The 27,943-nt window shown below is 39.8% G+C and overlaps 1 protein-coding gene across 2 annotated transcripts; it reads right to left on the reverse strand.

The window, feature by feature from the left end:
- Positions 1–4,941: 4,941 nt before the first annotated feature.
- On the reverse strand, positions 4,942–25,269 carry ZBTB42 (zinc finger and BTB domain containing 42). 2 transcript variants are annotated; one of them, XR_001312934.2, is made up of 5 exons: positions 25,032–25,269; positions 16,738–16,993; positions 15,684–15,980; positions 6,904–7,166; positions 4,942–5,232 (listed from the first exon to the last, which is right to left on the reverse strand). XR_001312934.2 is itself a non-coding variant. In XM_014056353.2 (2 exons), exon 2 carries the CDS (start codon positions 23,291–23,293, stop codon positions 21,863–21,865), a length of 1,431 nt encoding a protein of 476 aa, XP_013911828.1. In that variant the 5' UTR covers positions 23,294–23,307; positions 25,032–25,260; the 3' UTR covers positions 17,151–21,862. The 2 variants fall into 2 exon arrangements, 1 of the variants encoding a protein (XP_013911828.1); XM_014056353.2 differs by lacking the exons at positions 4,942–5,232; positions 6,904–7,166; positions 15,684–15,980; positions 16,738–16,993 and adding an exon at positions 17,151–23,307 and having other exon boundaries at positions 25,032–25,260.
- Positions 25,270–27,943: the final 2,674 nt, after the last annotated feature.

The following is a 27,943-nucleotide window of genomic DNA, read 5'->3' on the forward strand; positions in this document are numbered from 1 at the left end:
TCTCAAGTACCCAGGTCCAATACCATGAAGGGCTTACAGCTCATGAAAACCCCAAATCCACCATCTCAGAAAACATTCAATCAATAAAACAAGGATTGTACATAGAACAATATCGGACCCCTGAAAAATATAAGCATGCATATGTACTCAGTACTTGGTTTGGGCCCCTTTTGCAGCAATTACTGCCTCAATGCAGCGTGGCATGGAAGCCTGTGGCACTGCTGAGGTGTTATGGAAGACCAGAATGCTTCAATAGAGCCCTTCAGCTCCTGCATTGTTCGGTCTCATGTCTCTCATCTTTCTCTTGGCAATGCCCCCCAGATTCTCTATGGGGTTCAGGTCAGGTGAGTTTACTGACCAATCAAGCACAGTAATCCCACAGTCATTGAACCAGATTTTGGTGCTTTTGGCAGTGTGGGCAGCTAAAAAATGAAGTCAGCATCCCCATAAAGCTCATCTGCGGAAGAAAGCATGAAGTGCTCCAAAATCTCCTGGTAGATGGCTGCGTCTTAATGAAGCACAGTGGTCCAAAGTCCTGTTGCTCCTTGGTCCAAAGTCCTCTTTTCTGATGAGAGCAACTTTTGGCAAAAGCACCAAAAACTGGTTCAATGACCGTGGGATTACCAGCTTTGTTCTTCACATGAATGTAGCTGTTTTTGTCGCATAATTTACACCACTCACTTTAGAATACAAGAGGGAGAGGCAATTCTGGCCATTGATAAAATATGCACCACTTCAGAGTTTTTCCATATGTTTTGGGGAACATACATCATTCTTAGAATTATCTTAGTTGGTCAAGTAAAGGGAGACTCTGCCTTCCTGACCAATCTCAATTATGGCAGAGAGCTCATTATTGTTCTAGTCACAATCATACAGACCATTCTGGCAAATGAAGGTTTCTGTAAAGATAACTTAGAAACATATCTAGGTTTTGTATTTTTCTTGATGGGCTGAGCGAGTCAGTGTGGATGCTACCTAATTATGTCATAGTAAATCAGAATTATGTGTGTGTGTGTGTGTGTGTATGTATGTATATATGTATATATGTGTATATATGTGTGTGTGTGTGTGTGTGTGTGTATATATATATATATATATATATATATATATATATATATATATATATATATATATATATATATATATATATATATATATATATATATATATATATATATATATATATATATATATATATATATTCGGACCTAAGCATAGTACACAAAATTGTCTGCTACAATGTCCTACCTGTCAATGACTATTTCAGCTTCAACCACAATAATGCATGGGCAAACAATATGCACGAAGAAACAATTGATACAAATTCAAGATAAACCGCTCCAAACTCGATTGCAGAAAACACGACTTCAGAAACAAAGTGGTCAACGCCTGGAATGCTCTACCTGACTCCATTGTTACATCCTCAAACCCCCACAGCTTCAACCTTAAACCATCTACAGTGGACCTCACACCATTCCTAAGAGGTCCGTAAAGGGGGCGTGCATAAGCGCGCCAGCGTGCCTACTGTACTGTCCCTGTCCACCTGTTCCCATTTCCTTTGTTCAAGTTCATGTTCATACATACCTGCTATCTTGTATATGTTTAACAAATAAATGAATAATGCACATTCTGCTCGGCTGATAATTTCACATGGAATGCCGAAACATCTTCCTGAAAGCTCATATGTGTCGCTCAGTTTATCAAGTGCCATGGCATCCTAGGAATGATAAGGTTAATGCCTCATCTGATATAATGGGGCAGATTTGTTTTAAAACAAAGCAAACTGTTTAAGCTTAGCTTTCACTGTCAGCTTTTCCAGACCTTGGACAAATTATTTCTTTATTGTCTCACTGAATCCCTGAGTCACTTCCTGTCAATATTTACTAGTGTCCTTTCAGTGCATTACAGAATCTCCTCATTCACATCAATGGCTGGCAGCCAAAGATTCTGCCCAGTTCATTATGCTCCGTGATTTGAGTCATGAGCGTGATCTGGCATTCAGTAGCCAGAATGCATCAACAACTCTACTTAAAATAAAATTGTAGCCATTTCTAGCACTGTTCAGATAAAAGCGTATCATGCTTTTCCCTATGCTGATTTCAAAGCCAACCAACCCACATTCCTCCCTGAAATCTGTATAGTAACATGAGAAAAGCTCTACTGGACCAAAGACCCTAGTGTAGCATCCTCTCTCCTAGTCAAACAGATGCTCCTGAGAAACCCATCCAGTGAATGTTATGGACTAAAAATCTTTGAAAAAGACAGTTCCATATCGTCAGTCATATCAGTCATATAGGATGCTATGGCTTTTAATTTTTTAACCCTTTCTTTAAAGCCGTATGCTGCTAATTCTACATTTATGATTTTCATAAGTTGATTATGCATTGTGGAATAAAGAAATTCCTTGTGCACAGTCCAAATTCACTGCCAACTAAGTAGAAGAAACATATTCCTATCCTCACTGTGTATGCATCTCACCTATAGTCATTGTCTTCTTTCCAGCTTAAAACACCTGCAAAACTTTAGGATCAAACCAGAACTTAGTCTCATTCAATAAAGTCAGGCTTGGTGATTTTACCTTTCAAGTATGCATGTAGGTGACTGTATTTTAAAACACAAAGATGGCAGCACTTGCTCTTGTAAAGACTGTAGCTCAGCAATACTGTATAGACTTTACATGTAGATAATTGTAGACCAAATTTTCACCACCTTTAAACACAAAGGTGCTTTTTTCAAGAGGCAACTGGGCTTTTTTCCCCCTTGAAAATGTTTCATTTCTCATACAAGATGCTTTCTCGTCCAAGAAGCTTCTTTAGTTCTGAGGCTTCTTGGGTGAGAAGCGAAACATCTTCAAGGAAAAACAATGACAGTCCCATTGTCTCTTGAAAAAAGCATCTTTGGGACAATGACTTGTATGACTGAGAATCTCCATAGAAACCTTTAAATCAGGTCAGGAAAGACTCTATTGTCAGTATTTGTAAGACTCCATGTTGACAGTACTAAACTGAAGTGACCAATTCTCAACAACTTACTTTTAGATTTTATTCCAATGCAATAAGCCAGCTTTTCTTTCTGCTTCTGATTTTATACTTAAACTAAATTTGTCTCCCTTCAGAGGGCTATGAAAGTAGAAAAGAACAGAGAGAAAGAATGCTCAATATTCTGAGGGATGCCAATATCCTATCTCCACTTGTGAGCTAACCTTGCTTCAAAGAATGTGAATCAATTATTCATTAAGTGAAAATGCAGACTTTTATTATACCAGATGTTTCTCAGGATGTTTGATGCTGCCCATTAACTCACCCTTTGGATTTAATTGCTTTAACTGTTAGTTATAACTCAAGGTTAAATGACTTCATACCTTTTCTTATGTCAACGTGAGTGAAGGATCCACCTGATATAAGGCTGAAGATGAAAATGTTGTGCTGAAGGTTTGTGGCTAAATATTGGTCAATGTCATTCTTTTAAAAAGGAACACTTGGAGGACAATTAAGATCAGGACCATGGCATGGTTGAATTCACACAATGCAATAACTCCTAATGCCAGATTAAGAGAATACAAGTGCTCTGTTCTCATAAGAGTCAAGGCTATTTTTAAGTTCAGTGGTATATCATCTGCCATTTATCTGCAGAAAACTCCACATTTAATTTACTTGCAGGCATATTCAGAAAGATCTGGAAAAAATTCTATTACTAATTGTAGAAAAAAGATGCACAACATTTTTGGAATCAGTGCAACAATTGGCCTTTAAATAATATGCAGGTGGGTTGGAGGGAACACGTTCCCAAAAGTTGAATATAAATTCATTTAATTTATTAATGCAATTAATATTATATTCTGTACAATTTAATCATTTCCTTAGGGAATCCTGGGAAATCTTGGGGTCCGTGGCTTTGAGGCGGGGACATTTCTATTGTACTTAACAGAGAAAAATGAAACCAATGGTCTGATTGAATTACTTCAGCCACATCATCATCCATTCCATTTGCAGATTATTCCTGCCCCCACAAAAAAGCTTTTATCATGGTGCTATTGTAGAAACCCTTACAAAGTGTATTATCTGATTTTCATTTCCAGATGAGCATATATTCAATAATGTTTTATTTTTATAATATATAATTTGTTTTAAAGAACTCAGAAACTAGAAAATAAAAGGACTTGCATTCCAAAGTTGCATGCAACTGGTGCCACAAAAGTTGCTGCTCAATTGCATTTTCTTAAAAGACAGAAGGAAATTATTATTTATATGGGGACATTCACATTAATAAAGGCTTCCTTTGCATACACACCTATAGATATTGTAGTTTACTTTTTTGCTACCCAATACTCATGCACCCTCCAGTGGTTAATGCATAACTTGCTGCAAAGTTACAGTCAAAATTGTTACTGTTGTTATCTCAACACTATGTAGGCTTAGCCCACTTTGACTGATTTTCTAATGAGGTCCGAAACCACAAAAATAAGTAGAAGTCTTAGTAAGAATAGCTTTAAGTGCCATGTCAAATATCATGCAATGGTAGTTAAGGTTTTCAAGAACCTTAACCAAAGTATTTCAAGAAGAGATTGGACTGCCATTTGTCAGAAATGGTGTAAGGTCTCCTGCTTGAGGGGGAGGGTTGACTACTAGATGACTGTGGCACGACAAAACCGCGCTCATCAAAATAGCGGTGATAAAATCACGTCGCTAAAGCCGCGACGTCATCACCGCGCGTCATCACCGCCGTGACAACAGCGCGGCGACAGAAGGGCGCTTTAAAACAGCGCAGCGGCAGAAAGCGGATTTAAATTAAGGTAAGGGTTAGGATTAGGTTTAGGGGTTTATTTTAGGGTTAGGGTTAGGTTTAGGGTTAGGTTTAGGGTTAGGTTTAGGGTTAGGTTTAGGGTTAGGTTTAAGGTTAGGTTTAGGGTTAGGTTTAGGATGCTGAGTGCTTGGGAATGCGTGGATTTGCCCTCCGCGATTATGTCATCGCGGTAGGGTCGCATTTTTCCTTAGCGCTTCAAACGGCACGAATTAGTCTTCGCGCTTATGTCTCCACGGATAAGGGCTTCGCGGATTTGTGGTGGAACCCTAGTTGACCTATAAGGTCCCTTCCAACTCTGTTAAACTTTTAAAGGTAAAAAAAGGGGGGGGGAGTATCACCGTAGAAAGAAAACAAATAGCAATATGTTACTCCCAGATGTTGCTTTGTTTAAGGATAAACAAGTCTTCAAGAAGCCTCTTTGGTCTCCATCTGCAGAACAGAAAAAGAATTCAGTTTACGTACAAGGAAATGAAATTTATGCTTTCTGAAGGAAAGTGCAACTCACTAGATTTTATGCAACTTGCCTTTGTGTTGCCTCATGCATCCGTTTTTTATTTACACCAGTGATGGGCAATATGTGGTCTTCCAGTTATTCCTGAACTTCAAGAATACTGCATATACACTGTTATGACAAACCAAATTGAGAAATGGTTCTATGGTGAGGCGAGAGAAGAATGTTAATTATACTCTAAATCCAAGGTCTGCCTTATGGATTTTTGTCCGAATCATGGCTTCTCATTTCAAGTGAAAAGGGGAGTATATGTATTAAATGTTACTTCGCTTCACTTTCTGGATCACTCAGGTATATTAGAAAGGTGCATATCTCCTACAGGTACTGGGGCTATGGGAGGAAACTGAGGAAAGGTTTAGCCCAGGAGTGTCAAACTCACATTGTCACATTGTCATATGACGTTTTGGGACTTTTTTCCCCTTTGCTAAACTGGGGGTGGGGGTGGCCAGCACACATCCGGCCCACTGGCCGTGAGTTTGACACCCCTGGTTTAGCCACTCCTACCCCCCATGAAATGGCTGTGATCTTAATTAGGATAACAAAAATGTCTTTTGTCTACTTTAACAAAAATGTCTGGCAGTCAGTACTACCAAGATTGCTGGTAATATTCTGCCAGGTCATCTGGCACAATATCTATGATTAAGTCTCTTAACAATGATTAACACTGCAGATACCTGGGTGTGTTGCATCAATGCTCCTCCAACTCATGAATTCTAGCAGACAGAATCCATGGTGAGGAATGATGTAAATTGAAATCCTGTAATTTTTTTTTTGTTCCCTCTGAAGCCAGATGGTAGTAGCAGCTGCCTGGCCTGGCTTGGCCTGGGAAATGAATCAGGGTTGGGCCTGTTTAGTACTTGGATAGGAGGCCACCAGTTAATTTCAGGGCAGTTGGCCTGTCTGGATGGACAAGCCAAATCAAAACATTCTGGAAGGACACAATGGTAAACATCTTCCATATTCTTGCCAACATCTTTGCAAGTCTGTCACTGGGAGCAGAGCTCAACACTAGGCCATATTTTCCTTTTTAAAAGAGCTGCTGCAGTTTTTTTCCCTCGTTGCTGCTGCTTCTTGGATCATTTCCATAATAGAAAATTATAGCAGAATCCAATCCTTATAGTAGCAAGAGAAAGAATTGTTGGCACAATGATGCATTGTCTCATGTTCTTTGCTCTGAGTTTTGTGGCTGTTTGTTAATAGAGAAAACAGAATAAAGGTGTGTAAATGAAGGGCTGGGGAGTAAAACTGGGGTTGCCAGACTGTTCCACTGATGCCATAAAAAATAATAAAAGTCTCTTGCTTGCTCCCTCTTTAAAGCATCAAGATTCTTCATGGAGCAACAAAGTACAGGCAATTAATTGCAAGAAAGGAAGCCTGCATGATCTTGATTCGCCTTTATTACCAAATAAATCAGGCATTCCAAATGTATCATATATATAAACAAGTCCACACCGCTGTTGGCTTGTAGGCTCATCCAGCAGAATCCTGGATGACAAAGAAGATATGTAATTTTTGTGTTTGTCATGATTGTGCTTCATATTGTATTTTTGTGTACGTGACAGAATGACTTGACTTTATTAGATTCATACCTTGACTTTCCTCCAGGAGGTTAAGATGGCTTAATGGCGATTTCCTTCATTTGATCCCCATAACAGCAACCTTGTGAAGGAGGTTGACTAGTTTCTGTGGCCGAAGGTGAATTTGATTTGAATGAGAAATTGTTATAATTCACTCTGTAGATTACTTTCTTTGACTCCCTGATGCACTTTGTCCTTTCCCAAATCTTTGAAGTATCATTGGAAAAATATTATTATTCACCATTATAAATCCAGAGTCCATTGGAGTTGAATGGCTATAACAAATGTGAATAAATAAATTAATCATAGCTGCTGAACGAGCATGTGATTTTTCTGTTTTATCTTACTTCTTTTTTAATAGCTCACAAAAGGAGTGAGACTAACTATGATCTTCACTCTCCTTGGCTTAAATTGAATCACACACACAGCTGGTAACTTTGGTAACTTCTTGATTAATGCATTGACTGAAGCATTTAATTATTTATTCCAAGAGCTGGAATTAAGGGCACTTACACAACCACTATTTTCACTCCTTTCCTAGTTGGCAGCAGTCATTCTACCATACTCTTGTCTCAAGGACCACCATTCCTTCCAGCTGGCCAAAGAGGGCTGAAAGAGCAGCAGCCAGCAGGCACTCCATCCACTATCCACATTCCTCTTTACCAGGTTTGCTTTTCACAGCAAGAAAAACTGAGGGAATGGCCATTGTAGGGGAAAGTGACAAACTCATTCTTTTAAGTACCTGGGAAATAATGGGTGGGATTCCTGCTAATAGAAAACCACTTGCCCTGAAGTTCTGCTGGAAACATGTCCAGTAGGCTTGTCATCTGAACAGATGCTGAGGTGTCAATTAATTAGTTCTTAACAATGATTGTACATAAACGTTTCGTGTTATTGCTACCAAATAAACCCAAATGGATAGATTTAGGCAAGGTAAATGTATATGTTCCTATCAGCGGTGGGATTCATTTACCTTCCCCCCCCCAGTTCGCAAATGTGAGTGTGCACACCTTCTGCACATGTGAAGTACTAGCACATTACGTTGGGGCGGATGGGCAGAGCCTCCTGCAGCCACTGCTACCGGTTCACCCAAACTGGAGAGAACCCGCTGAATACTACCTATGTAGTATTCAGTTCCTATGTATCTCTTATATAATTAAGAGTTAATAAAAGCTGGATTGACAAATCATGCTCAGCCATTATTTTAGATATGGTTTGGTAAGTAAGCTGCAGTAGCTGTGATAAATTAATTGGATTGGGATTCATTAATTCAGCCCAGGTTTCTGAATCCATATGGCACTAAGTCATGATAAGTATACGTGCTGTGTTCACACAACACTTGAGGTTAAATATGTCTAGTTTGCAGTTTAGTGTGCCAAGTAAATACAATGTAAAGCTGAGTTCACAAATTATTCGTTTATGAAATGGAATGTAAGTGTAGCAAATCCATAATAAAGCTGAATAAGGCATGTTGTAGCTTAATGTAAAATATGTGGGCTTATCTCTTGTATAGGAAGTTTGCACCTCGAAAGTTGATCTTAATGGATGCCTCCTACCTATAGAATTCTCTGCCTAAGAAACAACAAAGCAGCCCTCTCAGAATCTAATTGTAACTTTTTTTTACTACACCCTTAAGCCAGGCTTAATAATCATTAAACCTATTTATGAAATCTTCCACTAACATTGCATATATTTATTCTTAACTATTATTCATACATTTAAATGGTTTTATGTTAGTAACAGATCTCATGGTAGGAACTAGGCATTTAAAATACTGCCACTACGTGCTGTTCTCGGTAATTTCCAGCATTATTCAAAATTGTCAATTTTCTAGATGTTACAAAAGTAAAACTCGTCCTTTGATTTGCTACATATCTATGGTTTACATATTCCAATTCTTCCTGACATTACAGATCAGTTAAAAATTGGTGAGCCATGTAATGTTCTGATGTCACTGTGTTTAATAACTGACCTCTGATTAAATAGGATTACCTAAATAGATAATTTAGAAACCTGGGCAAAACTGTCAACTTTTTCCATAAACAATAAAATTGGAAAATATCCAGATTTCTATTTTTAACTGAATTAATCAAAATAACAAATGTGGCCAAAACCTTTGGTCATCCGACAGATGCTTAAACCAATGAGTTAGTGGTAAATATGAACACTAGGTGTGTTCATATTTAGCTTCTTTCCTATTTAATGCCAAGCACCCAGCTAACCTATAAAACCCTTTTTGGAATATCAGATTTCTGGGTACAAATCTAAGCATTTGACTCTTTGTTTTTGAGCTCATTCTTTCCATCACAGGGTCCAAAGGAATGCAATCTGTCCAGATGCCAGCACTTCTTAGGAAACAGGAATAGGGCAGTTTAAAGAGCTTATTCATTAAAGAGAGAGTTAGGAAGAAGTAGGAAAACACAGGGGATCCTTAAGGCTGTCTTGGTAGTCAGCAGGATCACATGGGTAGTGAAACTAGAAAAATACCTTATACAATATTAAGCTGTTTTGTCTATCAAGCTTACCATTGGCTGCTATGATTTGCAATGGATGTTCAGATCTTTAAGACAGTTTCTTCCTACTACAAGATACCTAGCCCATTTTAACTTGAAAATGTTAGGAAGCTAATTTGGGGGTATTTCATGTGCAAAAAGTGAACAAGAAACAGGATCAAAGTCAACCAATTGCACAGACAGACTGAATTACCCTCTCCTCTACTATGTATCCTATTCTTCTGAAAGCTCCAGATGAGTTAAGACTGTAATGCTGGCTGGGAATTTTGGAAGCTAATTTCTTAACATAACTAATCTGGAGGGGGTTAAGTTGAAGAATGACCTGCTCTAATTTTCACAGCCCCAGTTTGATGATTGAATCTGTATTTAGCCCCTCCTAATAGACATATGTAGGTAAATTCAGTATAGCAGGTATTATGCTTTAATATATGAACTAGTCTAAAATTCAATAGATAATGCAATCTTGTGGTGTAGAAGTGTAGGATTCATTATATTATTGTAAGAATTTAAGACTGTAACTTGAATTTCAGCAAGAGATGCACACTAAACAATATACTGTAGTCTCATTAATAAGGTTAATCCAAAAAAAGCTGATTTGGGGGGAAAAATCCCCTAAAAGTTTAAATGTTTTATATGCGATTGAAGTGCATTTCAGAAATTTACTTTTAATTTCTATTTTAAAAAGAAGCTCCCTCTGTGATTTCATCTCAATCTTTTTCCTCTCTCTTCTCCCCCAGTGGGAGAATTCTGAACTCTGCTTTCTAATATAAGATATTAAAGCTTGTGAATTGTTGCTCAGCATTCCCACAAAAGCAGTTGAATTTATATCAACTTAGCTTACTGAGCATTTTCCAAATAGGTCAGAAGCATTCAGCTTTTTCATCCCTCCCTTTTAAACGATGCTCCAGCTACATAATTATTGAACTCCTGAAACATCTTGGCTTTGGGCTATGATTTAAGAAGTACCAAACCAGAAATTTATATTCGGTGAATACATTGCTGTAGAGTAGTATTAAATAAGGAACATAGGAACAGAATATTTTTAAAATACTTACTTTTTTGTAAAGCAGCTCAGAACAATGTTGGTTAACCCCCTTACTTACCCTCCTCAACACTGATTCTCAAAACAATCTTGAAAGGTAAATAGAAAAGAAATAACAAGTGGTCCAAATTACACAATAAACTTTTATTTTTTGTCTAGCTGGAGATCTGAATAGAGTTCTTCCTGTCTTCCTAAGTCCCATTGTTCTTCCAAACACTTCAGTTTTCTTTTGTCATTTTCTGGTAAATGTCTGGAACTCAAGCTAAAGAAGGATTAAAAAAGCAATATGACAATTGTGATAGGAAAATAAGTATAGAAGGGAAATTGTGGACATTAGTAAAAGAAAAATGTTCAGACTTGAAAGAGATGGAAGTCATTGAAAAATCTTATTGTGCGTATGAATGAAAGCAGAAATCTGCAGTTTAGTGATAGTTGCACATAATCCACCAATGATTGGTGGTTAAAGAAAAACGAGCCATTTGCTTTGAGAAAATTGTGAAAGCTGGAGGACAAAAACAGAAGAGATGTGGTGATGTATGAATAAATGAGAATGAAGATTATTGGTGAATATCTGCTTAGAAGAGCGTCTTTTTTCAAAGTTACAGTGATTAATAAATCTATTCATATGTGACTGTAATAGAAGAACAAATATAAATCTGAAAAAATAAGTGATTGTTTATGATGAAAATGCAGTAGAATTAGTGAGATATATTAAGATGGTGAGAGGTCTAAATACAGGATAGATCATTTTTGGTAGTATCAAGAATGATGGCAATTATCAGACAGAAAAAAAATGCAGAGCAATTTTGAAGGAAACAAAAACAAATAATTTTGGAAGTGAATGACAAAGGTTAAATAAGGCACCTTCTGAAAAGTGAAGCTGATTAAAAACAACTGTTAAATGAGATGGAATGGAAAAGGAAAAAGAGATGTACTGTATATAGTATTATGTTCATGAGTATAATAAAACGAACGCTGTAAGTGCCCAGGGGAAAGTAATGATAGGCCTCATAAATGCCGTGAGAATCATAAAAAAAAGCAAAGCTTCAGTTAGGTGATGTTAGGTGAAGGAATGTTAAGATATAAATGTGATTTGCTTGCAAGGATTCCCAGTCTTGGTCTCGTAAGGAAAGCATTGAATGCAAAAAAACCAAAGGGAGATTAAATTTGTAAATGTGCCTGGATAGCTGTTTAGCATAATTTTGATTGAAAGGGGAGAGTGAACAAACAGTGCAGTGTACCTTTATGCAAATAAGGAATGCAGAGACCAGATTTTTCCTGTTTAGCAGTAATGTACAAATTGAGAAATAAAGTTCACTACACTGTGCTTTATTTCCAGAATCTGAGGGATAAAATGAACAGCCTTGAATTATTGAATTGATCAAATACAGAACTTGGTTATTGAATTTGCAAGAGATGTATGATGAAAGTAAAGCATGTCAGAGAATAAATGGAATGCTTAGCAACCAACACTGAGCATGAAATGAGACAAGGATAAGTGGCATTCCTTTGGTTGTTTTTGGGATAAACATACAATGACTGTACTAGTACTTGAAGTGTATTGGTTGACAATGTAAATGTGGGGTGTGCCTTTATATGCAGATATCTTGTTGCTAAGCAGTTGAATGATTTCCAAGAAATTTTAGAAAGTTTATATGATTCAATAAAGTGTGGACCTGAAAATGAATGCACCAAAACCAAAGATAATCATGGAGAGGAAAAATTAAATAGCAATAGCACTTAGACTTATATACTGCTTTACATACCTCTCTAAGCGATTTAGAGTCAGCATATTGCCCCCAACGATCTGGGTCCTCATTTTACCAACCTCAGAAGGATGGAAGGCAGAGTCAACCTTGAGCCGGTAAGAATCAAACTGCTGGCAGTTGGCATAATTATCCTGCAATACTGCATTCTAACCACTGGGCTACAACAGCTAAATAAATAGCATTACTGCAAGTTAATGAAAACAGAAAACTATAGGAAGTTGATGAATGTGTGAATATTGGTAAAATATTTCCTAAAGATAATAGATGCACACGTTATAACATGCAAATTCTGGTAGAAAATGGGCAGCACATGATCAGTTAGGAGGAAGGTAGGTCAAAATAAGTACAAATAAGAGCCCTTTTGCCCCCTCCCTCATGTGGAAATGAAATGGTATCAGGAAAAACATAAAAGTTGTGTTTCTATGAAAAGTGCATGTAGTAAAACTAGAAGTCAGGTCATGCAGGTATGGTTCAAAATAATGCATCCAGTAGAAAAGGAATAGGTGGATGTGCTGCTTTGGGCAGATAGAGCAGGGGTCCCCAACCCCCCAGGCCACGGACTGGTACCATTCCATGGCCTATTGGGAACTGGGCCGCATAGCTGGAAGTGAGTGGTGGGATGAGCAAGTGAAATTGAAACCATCCACCCCCTCAATCCATGGAAAAATTGTCTTCCACAAAACTGGTTCCTGGTGCCAAAAAGATTGGAGGCCATTGAGATAGAGTATCAAAGTGAAAAAAACAATACATGAAGGAAGAAGAATTGGGTTGAGATAAAAACTAAGAATAGGAAAGTGATGGATGGAATAAATGAGATCCTGAAAAAGACAAGAGGTGAGAATTAAAAGAACCTAAGGCAACATGGAAAGCAGTTACGAACATAGCTAAGAGTAGTTTTTAGAGACAGGAAAACATGAGAGAAATTGAATGAAGTTAAAGTCAAGTCAATTTATTTCTTCTTTTCCCTCTTTCAGTTCTTTAGTTACGATGTCTTATTCCTTTCCTGTACTTCATGCAATACTCTTATTCTAAAATGGCAGGAGTGAAATGTGAATGTGTGTTTGTATAACCAACAGGTCTTTAGTAACTGGGTTCATGTTATGCCACATCCAAACAAACCACATTATGGCTCTTTTTTTAAATGTTGTGTGACCTTGCCTAATCAATTGACATGAATCATTATCCAACTACATAGTCAGCAAACATATGTCAGACTGTGGGCTGCACAGCCCGGCTTCTCTTTCCTTGGTATCTCAGGAATTTTGATGGGATCAGTTGGTGCAAGAGGGGACACTTTGTAAATCACAGAAAAGCTTACATTTCCAATTGAGTTGGAGGACCTGGGTGGGAAGAGGGTAGGCTGAGTCTTCTCCCACTCTCACCATATTCCTGACTTGACATCTTTGCTGGGATGAGAGCCCTGGGAGAAGTGGAGCTCTTGCTGCAGGAGGAGATGAGCGTTGTGACCACATGTGCATTCTGTGTGGTTTTTTTTGGGGGGGGGAGGATTTTTTATGTCTCTCACTTCGAGATTCAATGAACAGAGGAGCCGACAATAACTGGTAACTATTTATTAACCCAACTGAAACAAGTAACGGAATCAACGAACTCTCCAGTCTGACAGCTCTTTATATCCGACCTGTCAGACAGACAACCAATAGGAACACGAGGCTCTTCCCTCGAGCCGGCATGCACGCAGTAGCCAATCAGAGGACACAACAGGATTTATGTCTCCGTAACCATATGTTAGCTCTAAGTCTTGGTTAACTTGATATGCAAAGACACAGTTAAATTGAACTAAGCAATCCACAGTTACAGATTATAGCCAAGGCAAAATACCTTTGTTATAATCTGGGTTTTTATCTGAGTGCAGAGAACATGCTAAAACAAACCAGAACAAAATTTAGTAGAACACAGACCTGAACATATTATGTTAAATAAAAATAAAATAAAAACCATGGCACACATCTTACTCTGAATCAAATATACGACAGTATGGCTTGATGCAACATGTGAAACCTGTCATGTTCAAACACCTGCAAGAGTGGTAGGAAAGCTGAAATAATGTAAAGGAACCCAAACATCACACAAAGAAGCTCCTTGGCTCCTGTGACCTTGCTGCATTTTGGCAGCGCAGTGAGACTTAGCTGACTCATCATCTGACAGCCCTAACAACCATTTGCAAAGAACAGAAAATCAATAGGAGAAAGTCCTGGAGGAAAGGAACTCACTCTAGTTTGTGTCATGAACTGAAGTTGCTTGATGAGCTGGAGGAAGCTACTGGAGGAGGCACCCAGCAGAGGGCAACAGCAGGAGGCTTAGCATGAATGCAAGCAGGTGGCTTAAATGCCAGCTTTCCGCCAATGACCCCTTAGCCTTTGGAAAGGCTGTCAGTTCTGGCCAGCATAAATTGTTTTTGGCTAGGAATCTGCTGCTACATCAGATTTTCCTCCCACTATAACTTGTGCCAGCCTTTTCTTACAGAGATACTGCAGAAGCTGTCACTTTGAAGCACATAAATGGCCAAGAATATTAATGGACTTCTTTGTTATTTCGTTCAAACCAGGTTGGCAAGTCTTAATTTTCTAGGGTAAATCATTCTGAAGGGACACAAGTGCCAGATGTGTGTACAGAAGTGTGCAGCTGTGCTGAAGAAGTGATATAAAATCAAAGATTTGGGGGGGGGGGCAGGGTAGAGTTACAATAAACAAATTCGTTCCCTCAGTTAAAACAAGGTAAGTTTTTTAAAAAAATAACGAGAGATAAAAGGAACTTCCCAATAGCATGAGGATACCTTTGTCTGCAGTGTCGAGAATGGCAGAGTTCTCAGTCTTTGAAGGGTCAACGCTGGACTGTCCTGCCATTCTGAGCAGTAAAAACAAGTTTTATGGTTCCAGAACTTGAACCAATTCAGGCAACATTTTGAGATTTAGCTCTGGACCTTAGATCTATACTTCTGCAGAGATTGCAGAAGAGAGCCGAGGTGGCACAGTGGTTAGGGTGCAATACTCCAGGCCACTTCAGCTGACTGTTATCTGCAGTTCAGCAGTTCTAATCTCACCTGTTCAAGTTTGACTCAGTCTTCCATCCTTCCGAGGTGGGTGAAATGAGGACCCAGACTGTGGGGGCAATATGCTGACTCCATAAACCGCTTAGAGAGGGCTGAAAGCCCTATGAAGCAGTATATAAGTCTAACTGCTATTGCTGTTGCTTTTGATAAAATGCCATTGCAGTAAAAAAAAAGCCATACTGAATGTGTACAACAGTGTTTCACAACCTTAACAAGTGGACTTCAATTCTCTCTCAGCATACAGGGTTGAGAATTCTGGGAGTTGAAATCCACACATTTTAAAGTTGCCAAAGTTGAGAAATGCTGTTTTATAGAGCACTTTTTTCTTCAGCCCTGATTTATGACAATGAGGTATCATCAAATTGCCTCCAAACCCTGGTGACTGGACAGATACTCACCATTTCAACCAATCCACTGCGACTTTGCCAGGCACTTTCTGATGGTTTCCTTAATCCCATACATCTACCTCGCCCTTTATTTCAGTAATACTTCTTGAACAAGATAACTGGAAATTGTAGTGGTGGTGGAAGTGGACAGCTTAATTTCAGTCCTTGGAGATGCTCATTTTGTTTAGTTCTCTTGTGGCTTCTTTCTATGGAGACCTACCCAGCCTTGTTAATTCAGGAATGCTTGGGAGGACTGGATTACAAGTCACATGGAAAACAGAACACCGTGTTTTTCTCCTAAGGCAAATCCTGTAGCACAGAGGACAATTAGCAGGGAATAAAATTTAACCCTCCCAACTTCGTGTATATCCATTTTTCTCTCCTGCAAACCACTTTTAATCATTTTCTGGGCCTATTTCTTAAGACTTTTTATCACACAGATAGTTATTCAACAGCCAAAGAGTCTGTGATGGATGTGATCCAATTTCATATCAGAGGGTGACCACTTTCATACATTACAGTGAATCGCAATAGGGATGGATTGACAGCCTTGTAGGTGACTCAGTTGTGCAATTTATGAAGCATGGATCATATCACAAAAGTGTTGCATCAATTCTCGCAATTGTGATCGAAGCCTATTATTGATTGAACAGCAACCATGCAAGTTTTCATATACATTTGCAGAGAATTTTCCCACGAGTGTTCTATGAATATTCACGAAGCAGGAAATTTTAGGTGAATGGTATTCTCATATAAGTCGCCACTTTGTATATTTTTAGCATATTTCAAGTGAGTATTCATAAGCATGTATATCATATAGGGAAACAAGCAGACATCTGTGACTGGCTGCAGATTTCTGAAGCATGTAGAGTGTATTGCAGGACAAATTCTTATTTCTTTGTGTGTTAAGTGTGAAAGGCTTACCTTTCCTGTCTACCTGAGGCTAAGAGTTTGTTGACGTAAACTTTTCAAGCCCTAAGTGGCTTGAGATCAGCCCAATTTAGAAAGCAGCTTCAATCTCCATCTCCTACTTAGTTCTAGTGTATCCACAGGTAAAACTAATTACCTTCATGGCCATGAGATGCAGGACGTTTTAGTGACCACCGACCCCACACTTCATCAAATGATTTTTTTTTGCAAGCTTCACCTACATTTAGCCTTTTTAGTATAACCTTGAACATTTATTTCTTGACTTGCACATGTTCTTCAGTTTGAATGACTGAAAACTGTTTTTCTCCGCTTGCCTCTTGTATTGAATCTTCTATATCATTTCTCTGGAAACATCACTTTTTGAAGGTTTCATTCTGAACAATATAAATATTCTGAAATAAATAAGAGACTTCACTTATAACTCTAGTGTGTTTTATTCAGTAAAGACATTCTAATCACGATTGTCACAGTTTTTTCCTTTTTAAAAAAAGCACATACCAACACACTATTTTTTTTAAAAAAGGAACAAAACCACACAGAAACTAGACATTAAAGTTTGTCAAAGTCATTTTTATGCGATTGTCGAACCTAGCCTAAAATACAGCATAGAACCAACAATGAGAGGATGTGGGCAATAATTCACTATAAAACAGTGAAAGAACTTTTTTTAATAAAATATAGTTCAATCCAATAGCTTTTCTACATACTATACACTATAAAAACTCTCCCACAAAAATTAGTGTCTTTAAATATACATATTTGAATCTGAACTGCACCAAGATTAAAAGCAATTTAAAATAGCAGATTTTTTCTTTCAAACATTAACTTCACAGTATTGGTTTGAAGTAGAAGACAAATTCAGTGTTTTAAGTAAAGCCATACTATGATAAAATTTGGACTCCAATGAATAAAATCAGAACAGAGCCCCCAAATTTCCAGTTATGCTCTCTGCAAATCAGACTAGCTGCTGAATATTAAGGAACAAACCTAAGTATACAGTGCTTAGTAATTTTCTGTGGAGTAAAGAAACATAAAAAAAATCCAAACAAAACATGCTCAGAACTATTGCAACGATTTAAAAAAAATCCAAAGAATGAAAAAGATATTTAAATAAAAGTGCAATCGTTTTTTTAAAAAAAAGAAGTGATTAACCCAGAAATTTTGGGAAAGAATAATAAAAATACAACACTTCAACAAATCCCTTAGCTGTATGCATCTGCCACTTGTTCTTTTTTAACTGCAGCAAGAGAGCATCGCCAAAAAATTAAACTTGGCTAAGAAACAAAAAACCTTAAATCCAACCCACTGGTATCCTATGGCACTTAATTTTAAATCCTTCAACAAGTACCAAGATAAGAGGCAAATAGGTTCAGGGACCCAGGTACTTAAATCCTTCCTTGTAGTGCCCCTTGTATTGTGCCTGGGAAAAAGCATCTCTTCATCCTTCTCCCCTGCAGTCAAGAAATGAGAGCTCTTTGCAAACAATCAAGGCTCCATAGAGATGGGTATTCTTTCACCTTTCCACCCAACATAGGATCAGCATATAAAGAGCACTACATTCTGTGTACTGGTTCACATGTTCACACATTCACTTTGTAAAACATGTACAGAAATAAAATTAAAATCACCAATTTCACACCTGTTATTCTGAAAAAGCTCCACAGCAAGCATTCCTTAATTTAAAAAAAAAATCTAATAAATACTATATCAAGTATCATCAGGAGAAAAATATATATAGATATATAACTTAAAATTTTAAAAAGAAAAGAAATAACTTAACTTGAAGGTTTTGTTCAGTGCTATTTCCAATCAGGGCCAAGGGGTCAGGTAAAGAAAGATATGAAGAAAGGACACAGTACTGTTGTCACGTGTTTTAGGAATATGGTGCTCTACCATGCACCTTGTTAGTAAGAATGTTTATACAGTCATCAATTACCTACAACCAAACATTCCATAAATGTCAAATTTCACACACTATGGCCGCTATCATTTAAAATAGGAGTTAAAAAAGCTTGCACCATAAGTTTTTATCTGAATAAAAAGGAGTCACTTATCATAACATCTCCCCCTGCAAAACAGCTATGTTGCAGTTAATGTAGCAGTTATCCTTTTTCATAGCACTATTTCCTAAATATTTTGGCTACAATTCAAAGGGAAATGTATAAAATCAGGAAGGAAAAAAATTAAAACTGAGACACTGCTTTACATTAACTCTAGCTATAAAGAGATGTTATTGTTTACATGCCTTTTCAGCAGTGGGATATATTATTGTAAAAAAAAAATCCCAACAACTACCCACAATCACAATTTTGGCTGAGCATATAACAATCCCCTGCGGCAACGTATGCAACCTCCCTTTTGGGGAATTCTAATAATTAAAAGGGAAGTGCTGAATAATATTTTCTGCAACAATATTACCTGCCTTTAAAAAAAACATTTCAGTGCATCCAAAATGACAGTAAATTTGTTTTGGCAATCCTTCTCTAGTCCCATTCAAACTTCTCAGAAATCTAATCAGTTATACTCTTTCTTTTAATAAATATTTCACATATGCAAAAATATATTTTGTGGATATCTGAAGGCATGTTTAATAACATGACAGGCAACAGAATACTGGAATTAGATAGAAATAAGTGAACATCCCAAATTTGTTCCAAAGTTACCACAACATTTCAATCTGTTTTAATCTCTCCAAAATACCACAAAACCGAAAGCCATGCAGTAATGCTTTGCTTATAAGGAGTTAATTATGCAAATCAGTAACAAGCCTTCCCCATCTATGAATCAGTAGCATTTTACAAGATTTGATCTATGAAAATGAACTAATATACCAATAAGAATACAAAGTATTCTACAGCAAAGGCAGCTGTGGGGAGGCTTCAGAGGTAAACTGAATTTCTTTGCTGGCACATCTGCTTCCAAGAGAACAGTTCCTGCTCTCTTGCAGTCCTATGGAACAACTCACACTAATTTAGCCTTAACAATGTTCATTGCCACGAAATGGCACTGTGTTTTCTGGAGACCAACAGATTCCCCTATAATTTGAAATGCAGAAGAGATCTTTTCAAAAAACTATCTTTTTGAAAATGAAAAAAAGCCATGTGCATATAATAACAAAGTTTTTCCCCCTCAGAAGGAAATTATGCATTAATGCAACTGCCATCTGCACTTCCAACATGCTCATCTGATTCTCTCATAACTTTTCAAGGCCCCATTCATTTGAATCCATTTTTCTTCTTCAAACCCTATGCCCATCAGCTGTTCCAGCCAAATGTGCTTTAAGGGTCAGGCAAAGGCTGATTCTTCAGTTTCCAAGAAATAGCATCCCCTCCCCCCTCCAATCAATTGACTTCCTGCAGCAGCCAGATGTTTTAGAGATAGGTCTAAGTCGCTGCTAATGGGAGTAAAGCATGTGTGAATGCGTAAGGAAGAACATTCATCCTTAATACACAAATTATCTGTTTATGTATGAACAGATGGATGGGCACCGCAACTATGAATGCTTCATACAGAAATGTCTTCATTGGCCTGGTTCAAATAAAAACAGGCCTATGAGATTCAATTTGAATTATTTAGTGGGGGAGGGAGAATAGTGTAGTCTGAACTTGCACTTTTAGCAGAATTTTGACATATAAAAGTCAGCCTAGGAATCACCATTTCCTAATGACTGCAATCAAACAACAATGGTATGGGAAGGATTAATCACAGTTGGCAATCTAAGACCAAAAATAACTTTATAGTAGATGGTGAGGGCTGGATTTTTACATGTAGCAAAATAAGGACTAAAAAGGCAACAAGGCTTCAAATACTACCACTTATTTTCATTGTCAAAGTAAAACTATTACAGTATGCTTCCACCACTGAATGATCTGCAGTACCTTGTTGACTGTGAAATCCCACGCATCCACCCCAATCCTAAAAACCATGCCTGTCGAGTAATTTAAAGAAGGAAGGGCTCTTTTGGGAATCAGGAACTCTCAACAGCCTCAATAGGCAAAGAAAATTTAAAATTTTAAAATTCCAATTTCACCCCCATCATTTACCTGAAAAAAAGTGCTTTTGTTATAAGGAAAACTAGAGGTCTACACTAGGAAGTATGAATGTGTTTCACTGAGTTATAATGCCTGCATTTTGATTCTCTCCTACACTATTTCAAGATTCACCTTGAAAGGTTCTCGCCTACGTTTCCTTCAGCATTAATCCAGGTATGAATGCACAGGTAAGCTCATTTCATTCCACCCGTGATCCATTTCACAGCAGGTAATTCATATTAGGGTATGAGTAACCACTCTGGCTTTCCATATACAAAAGCCAAAGTTCACATCCACAATTCTATACATGATAGCTAAGAGGGAAGAAAACGACACACAATCAGGGCCACCGATGAATCAGAGCTGCAACAATATTAACCAAAGTGGAGAACAAGTGTTTCACTACAATTCACAAGAAATGTAAATTCAGAGAGAAATTCCAAAGTACTGGCAAAGGCAAAAGAGTAGCAGCACCAGTGAGGCTGATGATTTGGCAGGAAGAGTTTCAAAAGAATAAAACTATCACCTGCTGATAAAGGGGGAATTTTCAGCCTCACCTTAAATTGATTTCAAGGCCTCTTCAAACTATAATGAAAATTATAAGAATTCTAGAGAGTCCCCATGAGGCACATGAACTCAGATTTCTTCTCTCTCACACACTTCATAAATAAAAAGTCTATCCCTCCCCCTCCCCTTTGAATTTTTGCTTGTCTGGAATAGATTAAAAACACTGACTAAAAAAAAAAGCTACATCCAAAGCAGGAAAGGAACTGGGGCCATTAGAACTCTGAAATTGCCTACTTGAGGCATCTGCACTGCAGATACGAGTGCTAAACTGGAAGGAAGGGGGGAGCTGTTATGCAGGCAAATCTAGTACATCTCATCCAAGGAGCACTTTTGATCAAGGTTTCTATTTTCCTCACCATGTTTCCAACTTATCAGAAGCACATCCACCAAGACAGAAGCATACCAATTACAGTAAACCAGAGATTAAATCAGCTTCTATCCAAAAATTCAGATTGAGATTCAGCTTGTTACTCCAAAAACAAACAGAATATTAAGGGTAATTGCAGGCCTACAGTAGGCCTAAAGATAGGGAAAATGCCCAATTGAAGCCTTCCCTCTATGAAATGTAGAATTACATTCTCCCAACCCCTCAAAATATAATTTGCCCGAAGTGAATCAACAAAGTAAAGAAATCCAATAAATGGTGCCTTTTGGCAACTTCTCTCAAACCACCAGTGACTTTACAAGGCCACAGTGAAATTTACGGATGTGTCTGTATAAATCGCCTGATTGGGTGAATCGTCTCTCGCACCACTTGCAGCCATGGGGCTTCTCCCTCGTGTGCACCACTGCATGGCGGCTCAGGTTGTGAGAATACTGGAAGCTCTTCCCGCACTGACCACAGGTGTACGGTTTCTCACCCGAGTGAGTTCTCTCGTGTCTTTTCAAGGTGTACATACAGGAGAAAGTCTTGCCACAAAGGGTACAAGTAGGCACCGAACCATCAGGGGAAAGCCTGGTTCTTGAAACATCCTTATCGCGAAAATGAGAGCTGAGATGCAGCTGGAGGACATGCGGGCTAGGAAAGACTTTGCTGCAGAGCGGGCAAATACAGATGTGACCTGGAGGAACCAAGACCCCCAAGGATGGAATGTCAGAGGAATCCATGTCATCTTCACTCACCTCCCGCTCGTGATCTAAGTCTTCCTCTGGCTCTTGGGAATTGCCATTCCCTGCAAACACATTTCCCAATCCGGTCATCAGGCTCTTGGCAGAATTCCCCAAATGCTGATTTTCTAGGCACCTTACCTCACTTTCTTCTCCATCTGATAAAGATTCTGGCTCATCCTTAATCAGGGGTTTGCTACTCTGCTGCTGACCACTGGAAGCCAGCTGTCCAAAGACATAGGAGGGGTGGAAGGAATCCTTCCCGGCCACAGACTTGAAAGACAGGTCTAAAGCGCATTCTATGCCAGATGAAGCCAAGGAGTGGTTAAGAGATCTTTGGGACAAAGGTCCCACTGAACTACAGACATTGGCTCTTGTTTTCTCAGCTGCCACGGTGTCCAATTCTGCTTCTGCTAATGCAGAGTTGATACTTACAAATTCAGAGGACCAGCCCAGATAGCTACTGTCCTTTTCTTTTCCAGCTGATCTTTCATATTCTGAAGCAATCAATTTTTGTTTATTCCCGGGGCTGAGCTCACGCCCCAAGGGCACTCCTTCATCAAGGACCCGCATGTCTCTTTCCAAAGAGATCCCACTGCCGTTCATTTTTTCATCCCCACACAACTCCTTATCTTTCAGCTTGCCCTTGCAGACTTTCACAATGTCGTACATGTGAAGGTAGCTGGCTGCAGCCAGCACATCTTCAACCGGGAGGCTGTTGAACTCCAGCTTGCCTTCGTACATGAATTCAAGCAGCAAGCCAAAGGCTGGGGCTGTCACAATGTCACTGTTCAGATGCACAATGTCCCTTTTGTCTAGCTGGTCCCTGTAGAAAAGATGGAAGTACATGCTGCAAGAAGCGAGAACGGCTCTGTGGGCTCGGAACTGAGCGTCTCCAACTAAAACAGTACAGTCACACAGGAAGCCCTGGTGACGCTGCTGACTCAGACACTGCAGTAACTGCCGGCTATGGTCTGGGAACTCCATTCTTCCTTCATAACCTGTTCAAAACAGGAAAAACTTGAATGCTACTCTAAACCACAGGGCTTCAAACCAGCTATTAATAAACAAACAGATTGGCTGGGGAGGGGATAACTGGAACCTTGAGGATAACAGTTCACCTGTTAACTGATTGCAAATTTTACCTCCCCCCCCACCAAAAAAAATGCCTCCCCACATCAGAACACCTGCTTGAAAAACAGGAAAAACTTGACTCTTAAGTAAACCAAAGCTTCTAAGGAAGTAACGCCTCCAACCTTTGCCACTCAAGGCTTTAAAACGGAGGGGGGGGGGAAGAGGAGGAGATTGACTTCGGAGTTTTATGCATTCCTGGAAGTCTTAACTCCAAGGGATCACCATAACTGCTTGATTTAAAAAAATGCATTTTGCACCCCACACTTCAAAATATTATTAATCCAAGAAAAAGCATAACCACATTGGCTTTGTTCTTTGAAACCATCACTTGCCCTTCAAAACAGAAATCGCAGTTATATAAGGAGGCATAAAACTAAGAGGCAATTCTGAAAAGTTATTAAAAGCAAAAACACACACAAAAAACCCCTTCCCAATATTTTGCAGTTCCTCCTCAGCTGCCTGTAATTAAGGCTCCTCTGGGGAGAACATAACATTTTCAGGGACCTTACCTTGAATAGCGGGGGAAGACAGAGCGAAGGGTTCACGGGGAGGAAAATGAATCCCCCTCCCAAAAGTTCTAGAACAGCCTAAGCGTTTTGCTTCGGGTCTCCCCTCCCCCCATCACCCAAATGTTTGGGAAGAGAAGAGGCTTTCGCTAGCCAGTAACGGAAGAATGCTTGTGTGTGTGTGTGAAAAAAAAGGGGGGGAGAGGGGGAAAAAAAAGAAAGGAAAGAGCGTCTGGGAGGGAGGAGAGGGATGGGAGGAGTGCTCCGTTTGCTAATTACACCGCAAGCTGGAGAGTCAGCTGCTCTGACTTCACTGCGATGGAAATGCTACCTCCAGCTGTGCCCCTTTTAATGCCATATGTTACTTCAAATCTAGCTACCAGCCAACCACAGCTTGCTGCCTTTTAAAGTTCCAGCAACAACCCCCCCCCATTTATAGCCATCTATTACATCTCAAACTTAAACAGAGTCCTTCCCTCAATCTAAATCCTGTCGCCGCCTCCCCCACCCCCCTCTTTCCACACCACCCCAGGAAAGTTGCTTAAATAACAATCTTATTACTAGTTACTCTTAATGGAGGACACACAGCTTGACCTTTGGAGAGGTGCGCGGAAGAGCAGCAGCAGCAGAAGGGAGAGGGAGGGTGGGAAGGAAGAGAGGAAAATAAAACAAAGTTCGGGATTTGCAGTTTGCAAACTTTTAAGGATCCTTCTTCTCTAACACCCCCGCACCCCCCTCAATTTTAAAAAAGCACATCGCCCTCTAGGGCTAAGATGCCTTTGGATGATCTATCCCACGACTGCTCTGCTGTAGCCACAGCACACACACACACAGTCACACCGCCAGTTCTTTCTAACTTTGTAAGGCAATCCGTTCAGCTTCCCCCTTTGTGCTCGGTGCCCGGCGGAGCCAAACGCATCCAGCAAACGGCCCAAAATAGCGCGGAAGCCGAACACTCCGGAGGAGCAGCGAATAGGATCTCTGCTGGGGGAACCGAAAGGCCTTTCCGCACCCACCCTCCACGGAGGGCTCGGTGAGGGATGGGGGAAACCTGCAGCTTGGAAAAATGCTGCTCGGCTACTCACCCGCTTGGCCGGGCGCTGCTCAGAGGTGCCGCTGGAGCACGGCATGTGCTCGAGTCTTTTCTCTCTCTCTCTCTCTCCTCCACTTCCCTGCCTCAAACTCTACGCCTTCCCCAGATGTGCTTCCCCCTCCCTCGGCTGCTCCGTGTAGCTGCTCCTTGTTGCTGGTAACCCAGCGGCAGCGCTCCTGTGTGTGTTGCGAAGCAGGTTGTTAGCCAGGGCGCTCTCGCGATACTTTCCAGGCCCGGGGTGGGGGAGAGAGAGAGAGAGAGTGCGCGCGGGCTTTCTTTTCGCTTCTCGGTCCGCACACAATAGCGATCCCAGCCGAGCTCCAGGCGCTGCTCCTGACGCGCCTGCGGCCGGTTGTAGGCACTGTCGTCTGACTGCTGTTGCTGCTGCTAGCAACCCCCCGCTTAAAAAAAAAAGCACACCACACACACATACACAAGTCCCTCCTCCCTTCCGCCGCCAGCCAGCCTGCCAGGGCTTCTGTTCTGGGCAGCGGCGGCAACAGCAGCTGCTGTGGGTCCTCAGCTGCTTCTTTGCATTTGTAAATCCTGCTCGGTTTTTTTTTTCTCTCCCTCCTCTTAACTCAACCCTGGGAAAGGGGGGGCTCCCTCCGTCCCAGTCCCAACTCGCTGGCAGCTTAAAAGGCTACGAGGAGGGAGGCGTTCGTGGCCAGGGGTGTTTGCGCTTAGGAAACGGGTTGTAGGTTTGCAAAAAGGACCCGCGTTTTGAGCAAAAAGGGACTATATATATGAAAAAAAAATGTATGCAAGCATCTGTACGCAATGTTTCACTCTCAAGACCTCGGAAAGAAAATAGCCTGTGTTTTGTTTTCAGACGGAAAAGTGAAGGATGAATTCTTCCTTCTCGCCCCCCCCCCGAACCCTCCCTCCTAAAGTAAAGAAACCCGCTGCTAAAGACGAGAAGCAAAATAGCGAATTTAATTCAAGGAGTTTGTGTTGGGTTCGGGCTTGTGCTTTCCTGTACTTTTCTCGACAACTGGCAGCGGTTCGTTGCCCCCTTGGCAGTTGCTGAAACTCCCGACCGGTGCAGTGTTTCTGTTCGAGACCCGCCTCGGTAGTGGGGCTCAATAACACTCAGCGCTTTTACACAAGAGCCCATTGACAGACACGTGCAAAATCGCGCGGACTTTTTTTTTTTAAACTGACCCCTCACAAGTGCGCGGAGTAACGCTATTGCCCAACGTCATTTGCTATGGGTCCTAATTCAGGTTTTGAAATAGTATTACACAGTGCGGGGACATTTATATAATTGAAATCAGGAAGGCTGCAATCCTATATCCTAACAAAAATCATCAATGGGAACACTGCATAACAGTTCCAAGTATGTGTATTGAGCTACTGCGCTGCAGTGTTGCAAGATTACCGAAAAGCAAGCCTTCCAGTTTAGTGATTTACACACAAATCGGCTGCAAGGATGAGATGTCATACATGATTGGTGCAACCTGTGTTTTAAGTACAATAGACAGAAATACCACCTTGTAAAGGAATCGCTTGGAACTAAGGAACGACATTGAGCGCAATCCCAGATTACTTAAGAGAAGGATAACATTTAAGTAAATTAGCACAGAATTGATGGGCTGCAATTGAGCACACAGAACATTATTCTTTCGGATGACTTACGTGTCTTATTCTGGGTTGCTTTAAAAAAAATAGCACATTTCTTCAAATTCAAAATTATCCTAAAACGCAATTGCCACAAGAATTTCAAGCAAAATTAGTGTGTCTTCCCATTGTCTATTTGACAACTGGTCTTAAAACCAACGTAAATACGCAATCCTACCTACACGGTCAAGGGCTGCATCAATTTACCTGGGAAGGAATGAGCTCAAATTTCGAAGCATTTGATGAGACTTTTCCCTAAAAAGAAAAGGTTCGCTTGCACCTTTACTTGGTCGCATTAGGTCTGGACGCTTAGCGGTATGCTTGCGCACATTTAAGATTTACTAACTCTTAAAACATAATGTTAATAATCCCGCAGCATCCTAAAGGATGATAACTTGCTTTACTTGCATCCTAAAGAGATTTCCACCACCATACAAAATGTTTTGGGTTTCTATAAATCCCAAAGCTCCGCTAATCGCAGCACAACGGATAAACTGGAAGGATTCTGAACTTCCCCGCCCTCAACAACTTTTACACGTGCCCAATTTGGTCAGTTTGCCCGGGAGGGCGGAGCTAGTAGCGAACTACCGCTACTATTGGCTCCTTTCAAAATGCTCGCTTACAAATGTCTTAGTAGTTGGTCTTCGTTGCAGTCCTGTATAGTAAAGGAAACTGAGGGCGCCTTTGCCGGAAAGACGCGCGTACGTGAGTTTGCAAACCGGACCACGTGGTTGGCATTACGCCATGTGACTGTCATCGAGTAGGCTTAACTGGCCAATGAGTTGTGGGTTGGGGAACGTATTTTTGTGGAGTGTGATTGCTGGTTTGTTTGCAAACTTATCTTGCATGGCAACCCATCTCATATTAAAAACTCTGACAATATTAAAATAACTGTCCTACAATTTCTCAAGTGTTTGCTTCCCTGGCAAAAAAAAGACTTTTATTTTTCTACCTTTTCAGGATATTTTATGTTTTCTCAAATGTGTCTTCATGGTATTAAGGTGGTGGTGATAATAAATCGGGGGGGGGAATCCAATTGGCTCCTTTGTTAAGACCTCTCGGGTTGCAATAAATGCAAGGAAAGCTGTAATCTGCAACAGAAAGAACTGAATAGCCACACATAGTTTTTGGCTACCTGATAACTAAATAAAGGCTAAAGCAATATATCAATATATTTTCTATAGATAACTCACTGGCACTGGAATCTATGCAGATGTGTGAGATTCCAGTGGTAGAAAAAAGCCGTGTTTAATATTGCATGAATAAATATTTTAAGTGAAAAAT

Source organism: Thamnophis sirtalis, unplaced genomic scaffold, assembly GCF_051295495.1.
Source record: "Thamnophis sirtalis isolate CommonGarterSnake01/CBP01778 unplaced genomic scaffold, rThaSir2_p1.2 scaffold_1, whole genome shotgun sequence".
NCBI classification, from domain to species: Eukaryota; Metazoa; Chordata; class Lepidosauria; order Squamata; family Natricidae; genus Thamnophis; species Thamnophis sirtalis.

What these genes read in the sequence shown, in the direction of transcription:
- ZBTB42 (XM_014056353.2), bottom strand. Translation starts at nt 23,293, where the DNA reads ATGGAGTTCCCAGACCATAGCCGGCAGTTACTGCAGTGTCTGAGTCAG.